This window comes from Eulemur rufifrons, chromosome 10 (assembly GCF_041146395.1).
Source record: "Eulemur rufifrons isolate Redbay chromosome 10, OSU_ERuf_1, whole genome shotgun sequence".
Taxonomy (NCBI): Eukaryota; Metazoa; Chordata; class Mammalia; order Primates; family Lemuridae; genus Eulemur; species Eulemur rufifrons.
Window position 1 is genome coordinate 24,918,838 of NC_090992.1, and position 17,203 is coordinate 24,936,040.

Sequence of the window (17,203 nt, forward strand, 5' to 3'; positions counted from 1 at the left end):
AGCAAAAATGTAGCTCCTGAGCATTTTCTGTGGGACAAATTGTTAATTTTATAGCGCAATGGTATAAATGATGTGTGTCTACCTAATGGTCAGTGCCTTAGCTGTCTTAGTGCTAGAACAAAGGCTTAGGTACAATGCCAGATTCTTCCTATTTGGGAACCATCTTCTTCACTTTATTTTTAGCATTTGCTTTAGCATTTGATCTCTAGGGTCCCCTGGATGTGTTTAGGAGAGTCTCAGATTGGACTCAGAGCTTGGCCACTTAGCTGTGCAACCTAAGTCAAAATCCTTTACCTCTCTGTGCCTTGGTTTTCTTATCTGTCAAATGGGCATGGTGATCTTTCCTACCTTGTCAGGTTGTTATTTTAATCACTTATTTAGCACTCAACAAAAAGGTAGCTATGATTATTTGCTGGTTGAGTGAGAATGGGATTCTTGCTTCTGAGAGCTCTTCCGTCCAGACTGCAGAGCAGGGAATCCTAAACCTGGTGAGCAGTTGGGTATGTGATTTATCTTGTGTGCCTCTGTTTCTTGATCTACAAAATGGGGATAATACACATGCCAATTTTGCAGGGATCATGTAAGGATAAAGAGAGGCAATCCCATGGGTAACCGTGGCATAGCATCCGGCCCATAGCTGCCACTCTAAAGATATTTATTGAAAAATAGAAGAAAATCTGGTTTAATGGTTGGGATCTAAAGAAGCCAGGCGGTACTTTTCTTATTTATAAGGAAAGGAGAGAAATGGAATCTAGCATTGAGTTTTGTGTACTTACTTTTGAAAACATTTTTATGGTTGCACGTTATGTTCAGAAATGTTGGACAAATAGCATAGGCACGTGTCGCTTTGTCCCTGGTGGCCTGATGGTGAAATTCCCCGCCCTTTTCTCCTGGGTTTGGGAAGAGTAATCAAGGACACAATGGGTTTGTGTGTTAAGGAAACACTCCACAGCTTGCCTCTAGCCACTTGACCGTGCAGGGCCCGGCCAGAGCCCACCCCAGGAAGCTCTCAGTGTGACTCAGAGCTCAGCGGCTGTCCTCTTGGCTTTGAATGTTAAGGTGGAGTTAGAGTTCAAGGGCAGGGTCAGGAAGTGGCGGATGGAGCCAGCACAAGGTATTCCTGTGGACTTGGGAGATTTATACTCCTGCTGTCCATTGTTAGGGGGATACAAATGGGCTCCGCCTTTCTTAGAATCATGGTCAGTATTTGTCAAACAGGAGTGTTTCAGTGAGCTGTGGACCACACACCTTAAAAAACAAACTCCACTTTATTAAACCCATGTGTTTGTGAATAGACAAAGCTAGATTCATACAACCACCCACATATTCTGTCAAATGAAACTGTTCCAAAGACCAAGCAGACAGCTTTCCATAATAATATGCCTTTGTATACAGGCTTGTGTTTTTTCAAAAAACTTGGACATGCTTTGTTTTATTGGAGCCCCTCCTGTGAGGGAAGTCGGAGAGGCAGACATCATTCCCAGTTACCAAAGGGGAAAACAGGAGCAAGCAGAATCCTTCTTTGCACATTATTTTGTCCCTGAAAATCACCATCAGTGATAGTTGCTATACACACAGATTTAAAATACTGTAATTATGCTAAACCCAGATGTTTTTTGGTTTCCTTTTTCATATACACATGGAGAAAGGCAGGCTAAGGTTTATAAATCACAGCATTCGGTCGTTTCATACAGTTTTGCCTTCCTCTCTGGATCCTGGCAGGAGGGGGAGGAACATGTGACCAACTTTGGGGTCAAGATTGACTTTTCTTACAGTTTAGAGGTAGGGAGGATCAGAAATTCTGAGATGCTGATGGCTGCAGCGATGTAATCCAGGGACACTGAGCAAGGAGCTCTCTCTGTTTTGAAGGTCAGGTGTCTCCATCCCCTTCCAGTTTGTTCCTTGTCTTCATGAGAGGTCAGTAAGCCCTCGCACAGAGGCAGTGAGTGCAGAGCCTGAGCCTAGCTGGTAGCCCGCGCAGGGACTGTGAACCCTGGGAAGCAGGGACCTGTTTGCTTCGTGCCTACTGCGAGCCTGGCACTGCGTTATGAAGGTTTTTAAGAACATAGAGGCCAAGAGAGTGAGCTCTCAAGTCAGACAGATGTGTATTTTGGAAACCGGATCGACTACTTGGTGCATACAACTCAATTTCCCAAGCCTCAGGCTTCTCCTTTGTAAAGCAGATGCACCAAACCATCTTGGCGCTAATGAGATAATTTATGCAAAAAGGTATCCCAGGCCTATAGCGTGACTCCAGTAAATAGGGGCTGGTAATCCCTGCATGGTGAGTGTTCCCCATTTCAGATGAGGAGCCAGAGCCCCCCGAGTTCTGGTGACTCGCTACAATGACGTCACAGCGAGCAATGAGAAAACTAAGATTCAAACCCATGTCCTTGGGCTCAAAAGCCTCTGTTTCCACTACATCGAGTTCCGATTTTTCCTTCAGATCTGAACACCCAGATAATTCTGCCTTGAGACGGTTGGCTTCTCTCTCCCCACCCATGCCAACACCTGGCCCCGTCCTCTGCAGACTCTCACCAGCTTTCTCTCATTCTCCCACCAGGAGGGGTTGGCATGGAGACCTTCTCAGGGCACACGTGTTTTTCCTCCAGTCCCTCTTTTAGAGAAAAGAAAGCAGTTTGAGAAAAGTAACAAAGGCTGCATTTGTGTATTTTGCTTTATGGAGCTGAAAATATCTGGTAAATTGATCCAGTGGGAGTAATAAATACACATTACTTTATCTTGTTCTTCATGTCCTATACCCCTGAGCCTCGATAGAACAACACCACTTAATAGACTTAAAAAAGAGTAATTACACTCATTGGTTGTGTGATTTTTCAGCCCTCCCAGCCCTGCCTGACCTTCTAATTTAGCTCACCGTGTCTAACTAATGCATTTATATTCATCTTTTATGAAGCATGTATAGTACAGAATTGACTTTAGAGCCTTTTTCAAGCTGTCCTCCCTGGTTTCCAATCTGGTTAGTAGTGAGGGGAAGAGGAGCTATCCATCTCTATACGTCCACACGTATAGACAGCACATATATGTGGCGCAAAGCATTTTTTTTATCCTTTATGAAACATAATAAAAGGTATTTATTACATTTTTACTTTAAAGCTTTTATACATTCTAGCATTATTTACAGCTAAACATGCAGGCAAAAGATGCGAGTGTTTTAAAAATGATTACTGTTAATGTTTCTGCTTGTCAGAAGTGCTTAAATTTTCCTGCACTTTGTCTAAAAACTTAGTACTGTTGCCTTTTAAGAACAACACATTTAAAAGATCTTGCAAGTCAGATTTGCAAACACCGCTGACAGTTTGTGATGAATGATATTGCAAAATTTGCAATATGTTTGTCATTTCACACAGCCTACATATTAGGGAACGGATTAAGAAACTCGAAACCCCTATGGAAAACAACCATCCCAAACAAACCTCAGCCAAACCTTGAACCCAGAGAGCACACCAGAATCTCTCACCCGGGTTTTCTCTCCCAAGTTCCCACTCAGCCAGTGGAACCCAATTGTTCTCAGTGCCTTTTCTCTCACCATATGGTCTCCTCATTACCATACACTAAGAGTCCATATGGGAAACTTGTGAAATGAACTGTATTCATTTTAACTGCCAGATGAGCAGCCTTTTGCTTTGCAAGCTTAGCTTAAGTCATCTGCTGTCTTCGTGTTGTTATGGCAACACGGCACCAATAAAAAATTCTAATCTACTGTAAGTGATCACAGTATTTTAAGTGCTTGCCTATAACTGCCCTCAAAGGGGAAGGAGAGAGGAGGGGTTAGATTTGTCCAAGGAGCAAAGGGTTGTCGTTCATTCCAGCAGGTGTCAGTAAAGAAGCCAGTGAGATGGGGACTGAGGCGCTAGTGTGGCCATGGAGCAGGTATGGATTGAGAGGGAGGTGGGTGCTGGGGGCGATGGAAGGTAGGAAGGACAGATTAGAGGCAGGATGGACGGTGGACCCTTTGGGTGGGCGTAAAGAGCACACTGAATGTCAAGCACCATGGTTGCCCTGGCAGACGCGCTACTCTGCTGGACGCGCTACTCTGCTGGTACTACGTAGCCAGCCAGCCAGGAAGAAAACTCAAGGTTTGGAACTACAGAGGCAGCAAATCCTCATGGTGGCGTCTCCTTCCTTGGCATTCGAAAATCTCAGTCTCCATGAAGCTGCTCTTCCTGTGTACGTGGGAATTAGTCATTTCAAACACCAGGCTAATTAAGAGTACCTTAAAGTAATGGAAGGAGGCAGCAACATCCTTAAATATAAATCATTTTCACCTCTGTGGGCCACATGATATGTTGCATCTCTGTCGCTCTATCTGTATTGAAAGTGAATGTTTATAGTCTCAGTTCATCAGTTCACATTAGCCTCATGCTGAATATTTAAACACAGAACAATTTGAACACACCATGAAGGAAGACAGTGACTGCACTTTCATTTGGAACAGCAAGGGCTCATCTAATAATAATTTAGTAAATCAGCCATTTAGTGGCTCAGTTGTGCACTGCATTGTGCCAAATATTATTCAGTTCAACTGTACACTTGCAAAATTGAAATTCAGTCTCCAGTCACAGGCACTGTTTTTGCTCAGTGTAGAGATGAGACCCAAAATCACCCTCCCTAAAGAGCGTTCGTGTTTAGTGATTTATCATAAATACAGAGCTGGGGCAAAATAAAACCGGAGTCGGCTGTATACAATGTCTTCTAATTATGCTTTTATTGTTTTAGTCTTTATGCAAAGACTATCAGTAATTCAAAACCTGCAGTTGCATCAGTGAAAATACAAATAAGAAATCTTTGCATAAGCACATTGCCTCTCAGCAGAAAGCAGGATGACTAAGGGATTCAGAAAAGGAGAAGGAAAACCTGATGTCTTTATCTTCCACACTGACACTGGCCTCCTCTTCATCTTATTTATTTATTTATTTACATTTTTTTTTTAATTTGAAGAAACTCTATTAACATTATATCTAGAAACAAAAGTGACCCTATTCAACAAAACACAGGGAAAAAATGCAAATCTTCTAATATATTCAACTCTTAGAAAAAGCACGTTTGAAATCGATTCCAGGAAACATTTTGTCTCCACATTCTCTTGTCAAAAACACTAACTATGGAATGCGGTCCTTTCCCCCTCCCTCCCTTATATCTGCCAGAAAACTCACAGGCAAATTCCATTTCCCCAGTTGATAATGTGCTCCGTTTAGGGGCTTGCTATCCCCTACTACTTATATTTCTTTTATCAGGGGAGTTTAGCCTACATCTGTGCACCCCTGAAATTGCATGTAGAATTTCTGTGTGTGTGTGTGTGTGTGTGTGTGTGTTAGGAGCATGCGCACACACATGCCTGCACATATTTTTCTGGAAAAGGAAGTTGTGTCTTCATTGAAAAGGCCCATGGCCCCCACAACAGTTACAATTCTTACTTCTTTACTTTATTCACATTATCTTTAACTGACTTGTTTTGCAGTAAATTATCCTGCTTGTCATTATTGTATCATTCCCATTTTAGAGATGAGGACATTGAGGCTCAGAGAGGACAGCTAACCTGCTCAAGCTTACACAGCTAGTAAATGGAGGTTTTCTACTTCCCCACACTTTCTAACCATCTGTCCTCTCAGAATCTTTTATAGAGTTTTACTAACAGGATGACATCTCAAACGCAACACTCAGACACGCAATGCACACTGACTGCAAGGATGTATGTATTTTACCAAAGTCTTCTGGAAAATAAGTGGAGGCTATCAATCATATTGCTGGCTATTGCTTGATTAGCACTAACTAATCTACCGAACCAGGTGTGTTGGTATTAACTCTGTCTCATGGATGAGGACACAGAGGCCTGACTTTGCAGTACTAATAGGCAGCAGAGCATGGATTTGAGCCAAGGCCATCGGACTCCGGATCCAGAGCCTGTATCTCTAAGGACTGCCTCCTAGAAGGAAGAAAAAGGAATTTGAAGAAAAAAGGCCATTTTGCAAACCAATCTTAAAATCCCTCAAGCTTGGTTGGAGGGAGGAGGGAAGTGGTGGCCTAGACTGAGGTTAGCTCACAAAGGGCTGAGCTAGGCAAAAGTGACAGCAAGAATTCAGCACGCACACAGGCAAACCTTAGGAATCGTTCTTTCCCTATTTAGCTGCAGAGCCATGTGGAGGGCCTTGCAATAACAGTTATCCAATAGCTCAGCCCTGGACCTCTTTCAAGTTCTTTTTTAGCACTAAGCTCTGGATGAGGAGGGTTAAGTTTAACCCATTTCATATCGCACCCCAGTACAGGGGCATTGAATATAATTACTCACTAGGTCAAGGAGAAGTAACAGGAGGAACAAGGAACAAACTCAGTTCTACCTCCAATCACCCAGCATCCTCCTCTTAAAGACTGAAGCCCTTAGGAACGAAGACGCGAGGAGGCCTTAACTCTTGCTCACTATTTCCAGCCCTGAGTAATTAAGCACTGGAGGAACAAAGATGGAGCCCCAGCAGTCTTGAGGCAGTGGATTTTCATTGCAGTTATACTCAGGACCATCTGTAAAGCCTTGGGAATCATTATTCACAGGTACCACTCGTCTGGAGGTACATATAATAGCTGATGATGTTCAACAATTTAAGAAGCAAAAGCAAACGATATTTTTGCCTCCCTTAGATATCCTTAAAGTACAGTATAGTTCCAGCATGAGTACGTGTCACTTACTCAGGTTTAACTCTAGTATGTGTCCAAAAATATAAACACACACATATATTTGTACGCACACACCAAAAACATGAACACACGAACACACACGTATGTGCATGACAAATACCTCTTTGTTTATTCGGTGGTCCTTTTATTTTCAAGCTAGATACTTATTCTGCTTTGCCCCAGGGAAAGAAAAGCCACAGCCAAAAGACAAAGGGAAACACAAGTAGTTAATTTTGGGCTTTTTGTGTTTCTAAAAGTCCAGGCCTTGCCGACTTAAAGGTGACTTAAAAGATTTTCAAGGGTAATTTTGACTCTAGGCAGTTTTTGTTTCATGTGCTGACTTTACAACCTACCCCTGAAAAAGGCACCTCTGTCCAGAGCTTTCTCTTTAAGCAGACACTTTTATCCTGATCAGAAAGTCGATTTCCAAGGCCACTCAGCAGGACCTAACCCAGAGCGTGGGTCTTAAACCAGTACAATGGATTGGAATAAGAAGATCCCGCCAGAGGTTAGCAAGTTCAGCTCTGTACCTCCAAGCAGGTCATATCCACAAGGGTGCAGACACCATTTTTCACTGTATTTGTGGCGGGAAGCACCCCGGGCTCCCATTCACCAATTACCATGACACCATTTAGAAGAAAATGCCAGGAGACCCAAAAGGTGGGAAAACCATTGTCATAACTCTTCTCACGAATACCTGTTTTCACAATTTATACTTAACTGCTGACACTTGAAAAGTCGAACATTTTGGTAAAATGAATCAAGCTGTAATGTTTCTTTTATGAGATCCCCTTGCAGGAAAGGGAAGCTTGGCACCTCGTGGAGCCCAAGCTTAGTTATCCATCATAGTAAAGTCAGCTGTCCTGGCCAGCTTCTCAGAGGTCACGCGATCGAACCAACAGCTCTTACAACTATATTATTGCTTACGGAACAGTAATTGAGGCACCAGATAAAAATTACCTGGTCTAATAGGCAGCGAACAATTTTCACTCAATAAAATTATGAGCCAAATCATTCATTTCATAACACTCTGGCTAATTTATTTGTTGACCTTTTAATATCCATAGCTCTTCAGTGGTATTAACTGCAACTCAGACAAAATCTCTTGTTCATTTCACTTTCATTGATTTTTTTTTTTTTTCCCACGGAGGCAATAACAGCTGCTTGCAAACAGCCTTTTTCTTTCCACTGTAAAAGTCAATCATGTAAGTTAGTATGTCTTACGTTGATACTGTGTTAGCTTACAACCTGGTTTAATTTCAGAGGATTCAGAAGTCTACTACACCATGTTTTTAACAAAGGCGGAGCTTTCTGGTGTACCTCCAGTCACGCTGAAGGGTGACACAAAATAATACGTTTGAGAAGTAACAGGGCTGTCATCTAATCTGAACATAAAATTAACTTGAAAATTAGAGGAGGTTCAGAAGTACCCCCTGCATTTTCTCTAGACTAGAATGCTTTTGATGCCTTGGCCTCTTGTATGAAAAGCAGTAGATTCCTTCAAAATATTTCATTCCTTTGTTCTGGAAATTTCTACAGATTTTGACTGTGGTTTGAATTTCATTTTTTTTTTTTCTTTCAGAGGGATTTAAGAGGGCAACAAGTATGCACTAGGATGGTTTGTAGAGCAGTCAAAGCTTCAGCTGAATCTTCTTATATAATAAAATACTATGAAGCCTTTAGAATGCAGGGTTGTAAAATATAATTGTTACACATTTGGCATTTTATGCCTCCCTGGAAATAAGCACTTGCTACCTATACTTCATTTATGCTCCTCCTTTCCATTTCAATTTACTCTAAAGTGGTCCTTAGCCATAATGAGAATGCCCCTTTCAACAGAAACATGTTTAATTATATCCACGCTAAATGTAAGTGACTCTTCTCAGTCATAGGGCTTCTGAGTAAAGAGTGTTTAAAGTGTGACACTAAAGGCTTCTAATGATTTGCGGTAAAGCTCTATTTCGAGAAGTTCATATTACAAGAAAAATGAAAAATCTGAAGAATGTCTCAGAGGATGGGAAACTAAACAGTGCCCAAGTGTTATTTTGGTTTGTTTTACTCTTTCCCTCACTGCCCTCATTATACTGATTTTTTAGAATGCAAAGTCTACCATTGTGGAATTTTCCATTTGGCTAAATAAACACAAAGGAAGTTGGGATATAAAACTACCCTCCGCAGAAATACATCTTAGTACAACTGGTATTTATTGCATTGTACATCCGGCTCTGCAGGAAGTGGGCTGCAAGACACTTCTAATCGATTTTTCAGCATTCGGGCTTTCCAATCGGTAATAGCACCCAGACTTTCAGAAGTAAATGGAGAAAGAACCAGGACTTAAAGTCTGGTGAGCTGAATGTACACTCCAAAATCTGGGTCCTACAGTAAACTTCAGAGCAAGGAGGCCAGTGAAATCAATGCTGATTTCATTGACAGGTGCTTATCGTCTCTGCGTCAGGAATAATTTTGCCATTCTACTTCATTTTATGTTGCTGATAGGTGGCCCATTGCATCTTGAATCCCCTGATAAGGCAGAGTAGATTGGTGATAAACAGGTATCAGGAGATGTGCAATGACAGAAAATTATTGTATTTATTTCTCAGAAATCACCCAACTCAACTTTGATAATTGATGCTGGTGGTTTATCTTCTGTTTTCTCCTACATCTCTCAAAACATTATTTCTCACTCGAGCAAGCATAAAGCCAAGCACAGATTGTCCCCCCAAATTACTAAAGCATCCTTGGGCCTTAATTTTATGAGGGAGTTCCCAGAGTCTCAAAATCTAATCCTGAGACTTGAAAATTAATGTCGTGTTGGTAAATGGCTTTATGAGTTGGCTTATCTGTACTGTGCATGAAAGGAAGTTCAGGCCATCCTTCCTGCTCATCTGGGTTTGAGTTACCCAAAACATTGAATTGAACTTATAAATGCATCTAGTGTCGGTCAGACAACCTTCTCCTTAATCCTAGAAGGCCAGATGTGGCCAGTGAACGTGAGCTTACTAGCTGCACGTCTGAGGTCAAATGCTAAAGAGAAGACTCCCACGGATGGTGAATAATCCTCAGAGATTTCAATGTCATGAAACAGAAGAAAAGATGAGTGAACTGTGTCTGCATATTTGACATGATATGGCTGGTTCCCAATGTGGCTTTCTGTTAATGTGCAAACACCTGAGTATTTCTAAGGGCCTAAGAGTACAGTTAATAAAAGGCTGATGTACATCAAGTCCAACCTCATGTTGCTAGCAGCCTATAACTTGAGATAATATCTGTACTAGACATGATTCATTATATTAATCACAAAATTAAAATGTAAGCACAAGCCAGCAGGAGTGAAAGAGCAAATTCATTAAAAAAAAAAAGTGACATAAAAAAAAAAAAAAAACTCACAGTGATCAAAACTTGACCTCTGGGAATTTATATATTGGATTAAAAAGCCTATAGCCAAATGGAACACCAAATTGAAGTCTTCTGCTTTTATAACCTATGCCAAATATATGACTGTGTCATTTCATCATGTAAATTAAGCATGCACTTTTTAAAATCAGTAACTGTCTTAGAGTAAACTCTTCAACAAGAATCTCTCAAGACTTGTGGTTGGCTGAACATTGTGCTAGAGGATTAGAGAAGGAGATTAAGACATATCTATGGCCTCAAAGAGCCTGCAGTCTAGCTTAAGCGTGAAGACTAACACATTTCAGATCAGAGCAAAATGACCTCTCAGCATGTATTTCTCTGCTGTGCTGGATTACGAGCTGAAGCATCAGTGAAGGTGGAATTATTTCTGATGGAATATTATAATTCTCAAGAGCTCAGGCTCTGATATCTAACAGGCCTGGGGTGGAATCCTTGTTCAGCCACTGGTCAGCTATGTAAAACCGGGGGACACTTAGCTGACTTCGGTGAGTCTCAGTGTCCTTATCTGCCAAATGGTAACACACACAATACCTCAAGGGGCTCTCTGTTAAGACTGAATGAGTTCATGTTCCACTTTCAATAGATGAGATTTATCTCTTTCATTACCATACCTCCACCGCCACCTTCCGTACCAGGCTTTAGAGGATGGAGAAGCGTTATAAATGGGCACAGGTTGAAGCCAGCATTCCCAGAAAAGGAATGATGAAAGGAGTGAAGGTGTGGACGTAGGAAGGAGCCAAATGGCTTACCTCTAGGCTGGGGAGGACAAGAAAAGGGAGCAGCTCTTCAGATGCTTCGGGAGACAAGATTGGATAGAGATGGTAAGACCAGTTGCTGGGGCAATCTTGTGTAACCCTCGTAAAAAGCTATTGCTCAGTCCTGGGAAGATAATGTGCCTCAAAAGTGCTGGAGAATAACATCCACGTGTGGCAACTGGGGCAACAAGAAGCTCAAATGTTACTTGCTAATTGGGTTGCAACTTAGAAAGCAAAGCTGTTCTCTTTGTATCTGTAGCCCATTCAGCATTTGTATTATAAAGCTGCCAAAACATAAATACAAACCATAACAATTACACTTGAACTGCTTCGTGGAACCCCAGCCCTCCTTGAGTCTCCCCAGTATTTCTGTAGACTCCAAATAGATTTAGCATAATGTATTCGCTTTTTTCTCTGCGGACCTCCACTCACATAATCATCAGCTGATGGTCATAGCAAGACAGGCAAAGCCAGATTTTGATTGTGAGATGAAACAGATCAGCAAAAACTTATTGTCTTTAAGGAGTAAACATTTTCTGTATCTTTAAGAGAGAAAAAAAAAATCCAAGGCCATAAGAAGAAAAATCATCTTACTCTGGATGTAGATGGGAGAACAAGCATTACCTCTATAAGGAGACTCTGGGGCTTTTCAATATTTAGGATACTAGTATTTGTCTTTTTAATTCCCAAATGGGATTTTTTTTTTAAATCCAAGGATAGGATTAATTATCTTGGAAGAGTCTAATATCTACCCTCATGTTTAAAACTGCAAGTAGGGAGACATTTTAAACATTATGAAAAGAAGAAAAAATCTCTCCTGACAAATAAATGCCTTGAAAAATTAGATATTAGTGCTAGTCAAGTGCTCTTTCTTTTCAGAAATATTAAAATTGCGTATTAGAATGGAAGGATCCTCATACTGCGCTCCCGCCTAATGCCACAAAAAATAAGACTTTAAGAACAATTTTAGAGACAAAAGATTATATGAAACATCCAGCTCTTTTCCCCTTATGGGAAATTTCTTTTTTTAACATCCAAGGCTCAATCATTTCCTAATGTGAAATTACAGATTTTTCAAATTACCATCTAAAACTGCAAAAAAATTACACTTGTGACCACAGAAGAGATAGCATACACTATCAATTTGATTTTAAAAGGCATACATCTTTTATACTACCTGTCATTTTTATAATGCCTTTTACAAATTTAATCAATACATTTTAACATTCTATATACTTTAAGTGCAATATACAATAAATATTCAAGTTTCATCTTAAACATGCTTTAGCCTTTAAATTGTTAAAACTGCAGTGCCCTTTCAATCTACTTACATAATGTCATAAAATATACATTTCAAGGTAAATGAAGTCAGCTACTTCAATTTAGTCCCTCAAACTGGTAGTAAATGAGAGGTTAACACTATGGTGCCAAACCCATTATTGAGTAAATTTAGCACCTTGGACAGCTCTGTAAAATCTTTATTGCTTTCCTGACCTGCTCGTCATGTTCTGTCTGTGTGTTCAGTGGCTCTCAGCTCTGATTGAAAGGCAATATATTAGATCCCCAACACAAACACGCTTGGGGGCTAGTTCACTGGGAGCGTAATGACATGGAGGTGAGAGCAATTTTCTGGTCACCGAAACCCAAGCACCTTGCAGGTCCACTGCACCAGCTCATAGAGGACCCAGAAATTTCCTTTCTCCTTCCTATTTGCAGAAATAACTAATGGAAGCTGAATCACATTGGCAAGGCTGAACCAAGCCTCCCTTAAGCCCTTAAAAGTTGTACTGCAGTGGAGGATATTTTAAAATAGGGGAAATATCACTTAAGGATGTCACTTCTAGGACAAGAAATCTAGGTTCACTCTCTTCAGATCCAAGACTGCTGGCCTAAAGTGACACTGTGCTGGTGGCCCACCTATGGCAATGTACTGAATGGAAAGACGTGCTCTGGCATAATCCATCAAAGGTGGATGCAACTGTAGGAAACAAAATTCACATGTTTCATTTTTAAAAGATTAAATGGTGATGAGAGCTCTGGATAGCATATCAAAGTAAGGAGAAAGAAATAAGTGGATTATGCCATTGAAAACCTTTATCACCAACAATAGATAAGATTAAAATATGTAAGATACACTGATCAATAAAATTTTTTCAGGCTTACAAAAAACTTCAAGTATCTTGGAATTTAATTTTGAACTTCCCTCCTCTCTGGTTCCATGTAATTAATGAAAATAAGGAGCACTGCTCTAAGTCCCCAATCATAGTGTCACAGGAGTGAAGTTTAGTTTCTTCCTGCATCTCGTCATGCTTTTGAGAAACAGGGAACTTATTTTGTTTTTTCCTAAAATGGAAAGAAAGAAAAATACCTTCTCTGCCAAGCCCAAACACTAGCATAAATATTTATTTGAAGAAATAAATGAACATAGACCCAGAGAAGTCAAATCTTAGTAAATAAACTGACTTAATCTTGTTTTGTTTTAATCTTTCCTAAGAGCCAGATAAAGCCATGAGGTTTTAGTGAAAGCAACACAAGCTGAATTTGATCCGGGGATAGGGTTTAGTGTGCCCACACTGTAGTAAATTATTAACTGCTGTGGTCAGACAATACTGCAAACAAAAAGTGGTGAATTATCTTGTAGCTTGCATTAAAAAATAAAGAAATGACTTCGGATGTATTGGTTCAAACCCCGTTGATGATATAATGCTTTTTACTCCCCACTTGAAAAATAACTGTTTTATAAAGGGGGTCTAGCAGCTTAAGGCAAGTATAAGTGTTTATTGAGAACTGAAAACCCCTCTATCTCATTTTTGAATTTAGGACATTAGATATGTCATAAGTAGTTACTGTAGTATGACAACTATTTTATCTTATATTATAGAGAATTTAAAATTGAAAAATGCTAATATGTATCTAAAAGCTTGTCATTTCAAGAGTTGTTCAAGGATTTTTGAAGAGGCTATGGTGACAGCAAAATGAATGCAATTATATCCCTATTTTCTGATCAGCGTCTGCAGTATATAAAAATTGAACAGCACTGCTTCTCCATGCAGAAAGCTATTGTGTAAAATATTTAAAGTTAAACTTCTGTTTGAAACTTTACCTACAGCAAAAAGTGGTAAACATATCTTCCTGCAAATCACCTCTGATAATCATACCACACCCTTAGGTTTGGTTCTCTGATAAGCCCCCATTGTTATATACATCAAGCTTAATTTTTCTTCCCTCCACCCCCCCCCCACACACATTCAAGTATAAATGAATCTGCAGAAAATTAGGGCAAAATGAAGAGAGAATGATTTCTTTTGATTAGAATAAAAAAATTACCACCACATGCATTTTTGGAGAGAACACCATATTATTAGAACCAAGCATGCAAACTAAATATGGAAGCCCACCTAAATGAAAAGAGGGAGATAGGTTTCTTCAACTGGATGAGCAGCGGGGCCTATATATAGGATGAGAATGAATGAGCAAATGACAAACAATACTGCAATAGCAAAGAATTGCTCTAAAAGAAACAGACTCTGCTAGCCATGAAAATTGGTGTAGAAGGGGCTTCTGGGGATGTGAGAATCCTTTTGTAAGAGCGTTTGACAAACGGTGCATTGCCTTAGTAGGTGGGTTTACTGCATCACCCCTTATATCATGGGTCTGCCATACAAGGGAGATAAACAAAAGAAGTTTAATGCTACATGCTTCTAGTGACTGAAGATTGATTGGAAATCCCTCGAAAATGACCTGTCTGATAAGGTCAGGGTTCCTGGAATAAGCAATTAAGTGCAAAATAAACACATCTTGGGGATTCATAACATGCACTGAATGACATTGATTGTAGTAATCTAGTAAATGACCACAGAATTGTATTCAGCAATAAACATATGAGTGCTTTATCGTGCCTATGGCACACTATTGAGTGATGTATTTTATCTTGCAGCACCAATGATGCTCACCTTTGGTTTGACTCAATTAGGTGTGTATGTGAACAGGGATGAATGGGTGATTGAACGCCACTCTGGGGTTCCCCATGCTCCTGCCTTTCTAGCAGTGCCTTGGCAAAGGATGGCCAGGGGGACCAGAATGATCATGTGGTCCCTCTGCCTTCACTCAGAGGACTGTAACCTTCACTCAGAGGAGTGTATCTGCTTTTCTCTTGACAGGAGGTAATACTCAAAAGAGCCGCCGATCTGGTAGAGGCGCTGTATGGGATGCCACACAACAACCAGGTGAGCATTCTGGGTCTCTACCCTGTGTGGGCTTCCACGTTCAACTGGAGATCTCAGATTCATTCTTGTAACTCTCAAGAAAGCATAAAAAACAGAAAAGCCATGTGCATGAGTTAAGAGTATAAGTAATTCAGCTATAACATGTTGCAAGGCTATTCAATCCTTTCTCTCTTTTGTAAATCTTTTATTGCCTTTTCTACTGAATCATTTTCCTTGCAAGAAAAGGTACTCCATTTCGAACTAATCTTTAGTGGGAATGTACTTCATAATTGAAGAGGAGAGTTACCGGCGCTTTATTTTATTTCTCTCAGGTTTTCAAGCAAATTTAGGAAAAGAATGGGGGGTTTAATTTCTTCTAAAAAGTGTAACAAGGCCTGAGTAATATTGTCTGCTCCTATTTCGTAGAGCAACTCCATGTATAGGGTTCAAATTGCTTAGGAAACTGTGAGTGTGACAAATCATTCACCTCTTTTTTGTGTCGCCTGAGACAATGTCTGGGAGACACAGTCCCATTAATACTCAGGGACTCTGGTAGTCATCTACAACCTGCCCTTAACATCAACAGAAGAGAGGAATTACGGAGTCAGTCTCCTCTCTCTCTCTCTCTCTCTCTCTCCTCTTTCTTTCTCTCTCTCTCTTCCATGGTAACCTCAGAGTTCCTACGTGTCACTGGGGGGAAGGGAAGCCTCGTGGTGCTATCGTTTACTGACTGTAAGGTAGTATGAAGGAATGGTTAAGACAATGGGCTTTCAAAGTCAAATGGAGTTCTGAATCTCAGCTCTGTTCTTGCATAGGTTAAGTGTTTTTAGGGGAGGTCTTTGCTTTTCTGAGCCTCGGTTTCCCCATTTGCGATATGGGCATGATGATGTGACCCTGACATCGCAGGTTTATCAGAAGGCTTAACCACTGAAAGCATGAACCACTGCAAGCTCTGAGCAAAGTGCCTGGCGCTGGCAGAATGGTATTATGGGGAGTATGATGGTATTATGGAGAGCTAAAGGGGATATTCCTTTGACTTTTCAGGAAATCATTCTGAAGAGAGCGGCAGACATTGCAGAAGCCCTGTACAGTGTCCCCCGCAACCACAACCAGCTCCCGGCCCTTGCTAACACCTCGGTCCACGCAGGGATGATGGGCGTGAATTCGTTCAGTGGACAACTGGCCGTGAATGTCTCCGAGGCATCACAAGCCACCAATCAGGGTCAGAAGCTGCCCTTCTCTTCCCTCCTGCCCTCCCTGACCCTTTCCAACCTCAAGCTCCCCCGTTCCACATTTATTGGTCATAAAACAATTTTATTTGAAAAAATTATTTTTGTCCCAAAGGGGAGACTCTTAGTTTGTGTGTCTCTAATGTTACTGTAGAATTTCTGTTCCAACTGTCACGGCTGATAACCCAGTACAGGGGGCTAGAAAGGGTGCATGCTTTTAGCCATGCCTGCATTTGACTTTTCACCGTAAACCGTGAATGACAGATCGCAAAGAGGGATGGAATTAAAGTTCTGAGGGGCCAAAGCACATCATTCTAGCCCAGGGACTGGGAACCTGTTCACTCCAGGGTACATCTCTTCGGTCGGGATTTATTTCTGCTCCAAAATGATAATTTATAGGCCCGCATTGCCACTTCTCACGGCCCTGCTAAGTATTTATGATCTCCTAAGAAATGTGTCTTTTGCTCGCTTTCCATTTTAATCACAGAGCTAGCACCACCAACCCACGCACATGAATCACCCAATCCCTTCCTGCTGGGTTGTGGCGAGGGGGCAAGAAACAGAGACCTTCCCTTCCCCGAGTCTTCCAGGATCGCCACCATCTGAACGCCGCCCTCACCCCCGGTTTCGCCCCCACCCTCAGGTTTCACCCGCAACTCAAGCAGCGTCTCACCGCACGGGTACGTGCCGAGCACCACTCCCCAGCAGACCAACTACAACTCCGTCACCACGAGCATGAACGGCTACGGCTCTGCCGCCATGTCCAATTTGGGCGGCTCCCCAACCTTCCTCAACGGCTCAGCTGCCAACTCGCCCTACGCCAGTAAGTAGCGATGTGTGTCCTGCCTTCCTGCACGTTTTCCCCGCAAGAACGGAGCATCGTCGTGCTGTGTGGCCCACTGGGCAGGGC

General features: G+C 41.3%; 1 protein-coding gene across 16 annotated transcripts in view; it reads left to right on the plus strand.

Moving 5' to 3' along the window:
* EBF1 (EBF transcription factor 1) overlaps window positions 1-17,203 on the plus strand; it is a 385,100-nt gene that overhangs the window by 352,350 nt on the left and 15,547 nt on the right. For 13 of the 16 annotated variants that reach the window (XM_069484298.1, XM_069484282.1, XM_069484285.1 and 10 more), the window contains 3 exons: window positions 15,020-15,085; window positions 16,109-16,286; window positions 16,937-17,116. In XM_069484298.1, coding sequence (XP_069340399.1) covers window positions 15,020-15,085; window positions 16,109-16,286; window positions 16,937-17,116 — 424 coding nt within the window. The remainder of the gene's footprint in view (window positions 1-15,019; window positions 15,086-16,108; window positions 16,287-16,936; window positions 17,117-17,203) is intronic. The other 3 variants (XM_069484294.1, XM_069484296.1, XM_069484297.1) reach the window with 1 other exon arrangement.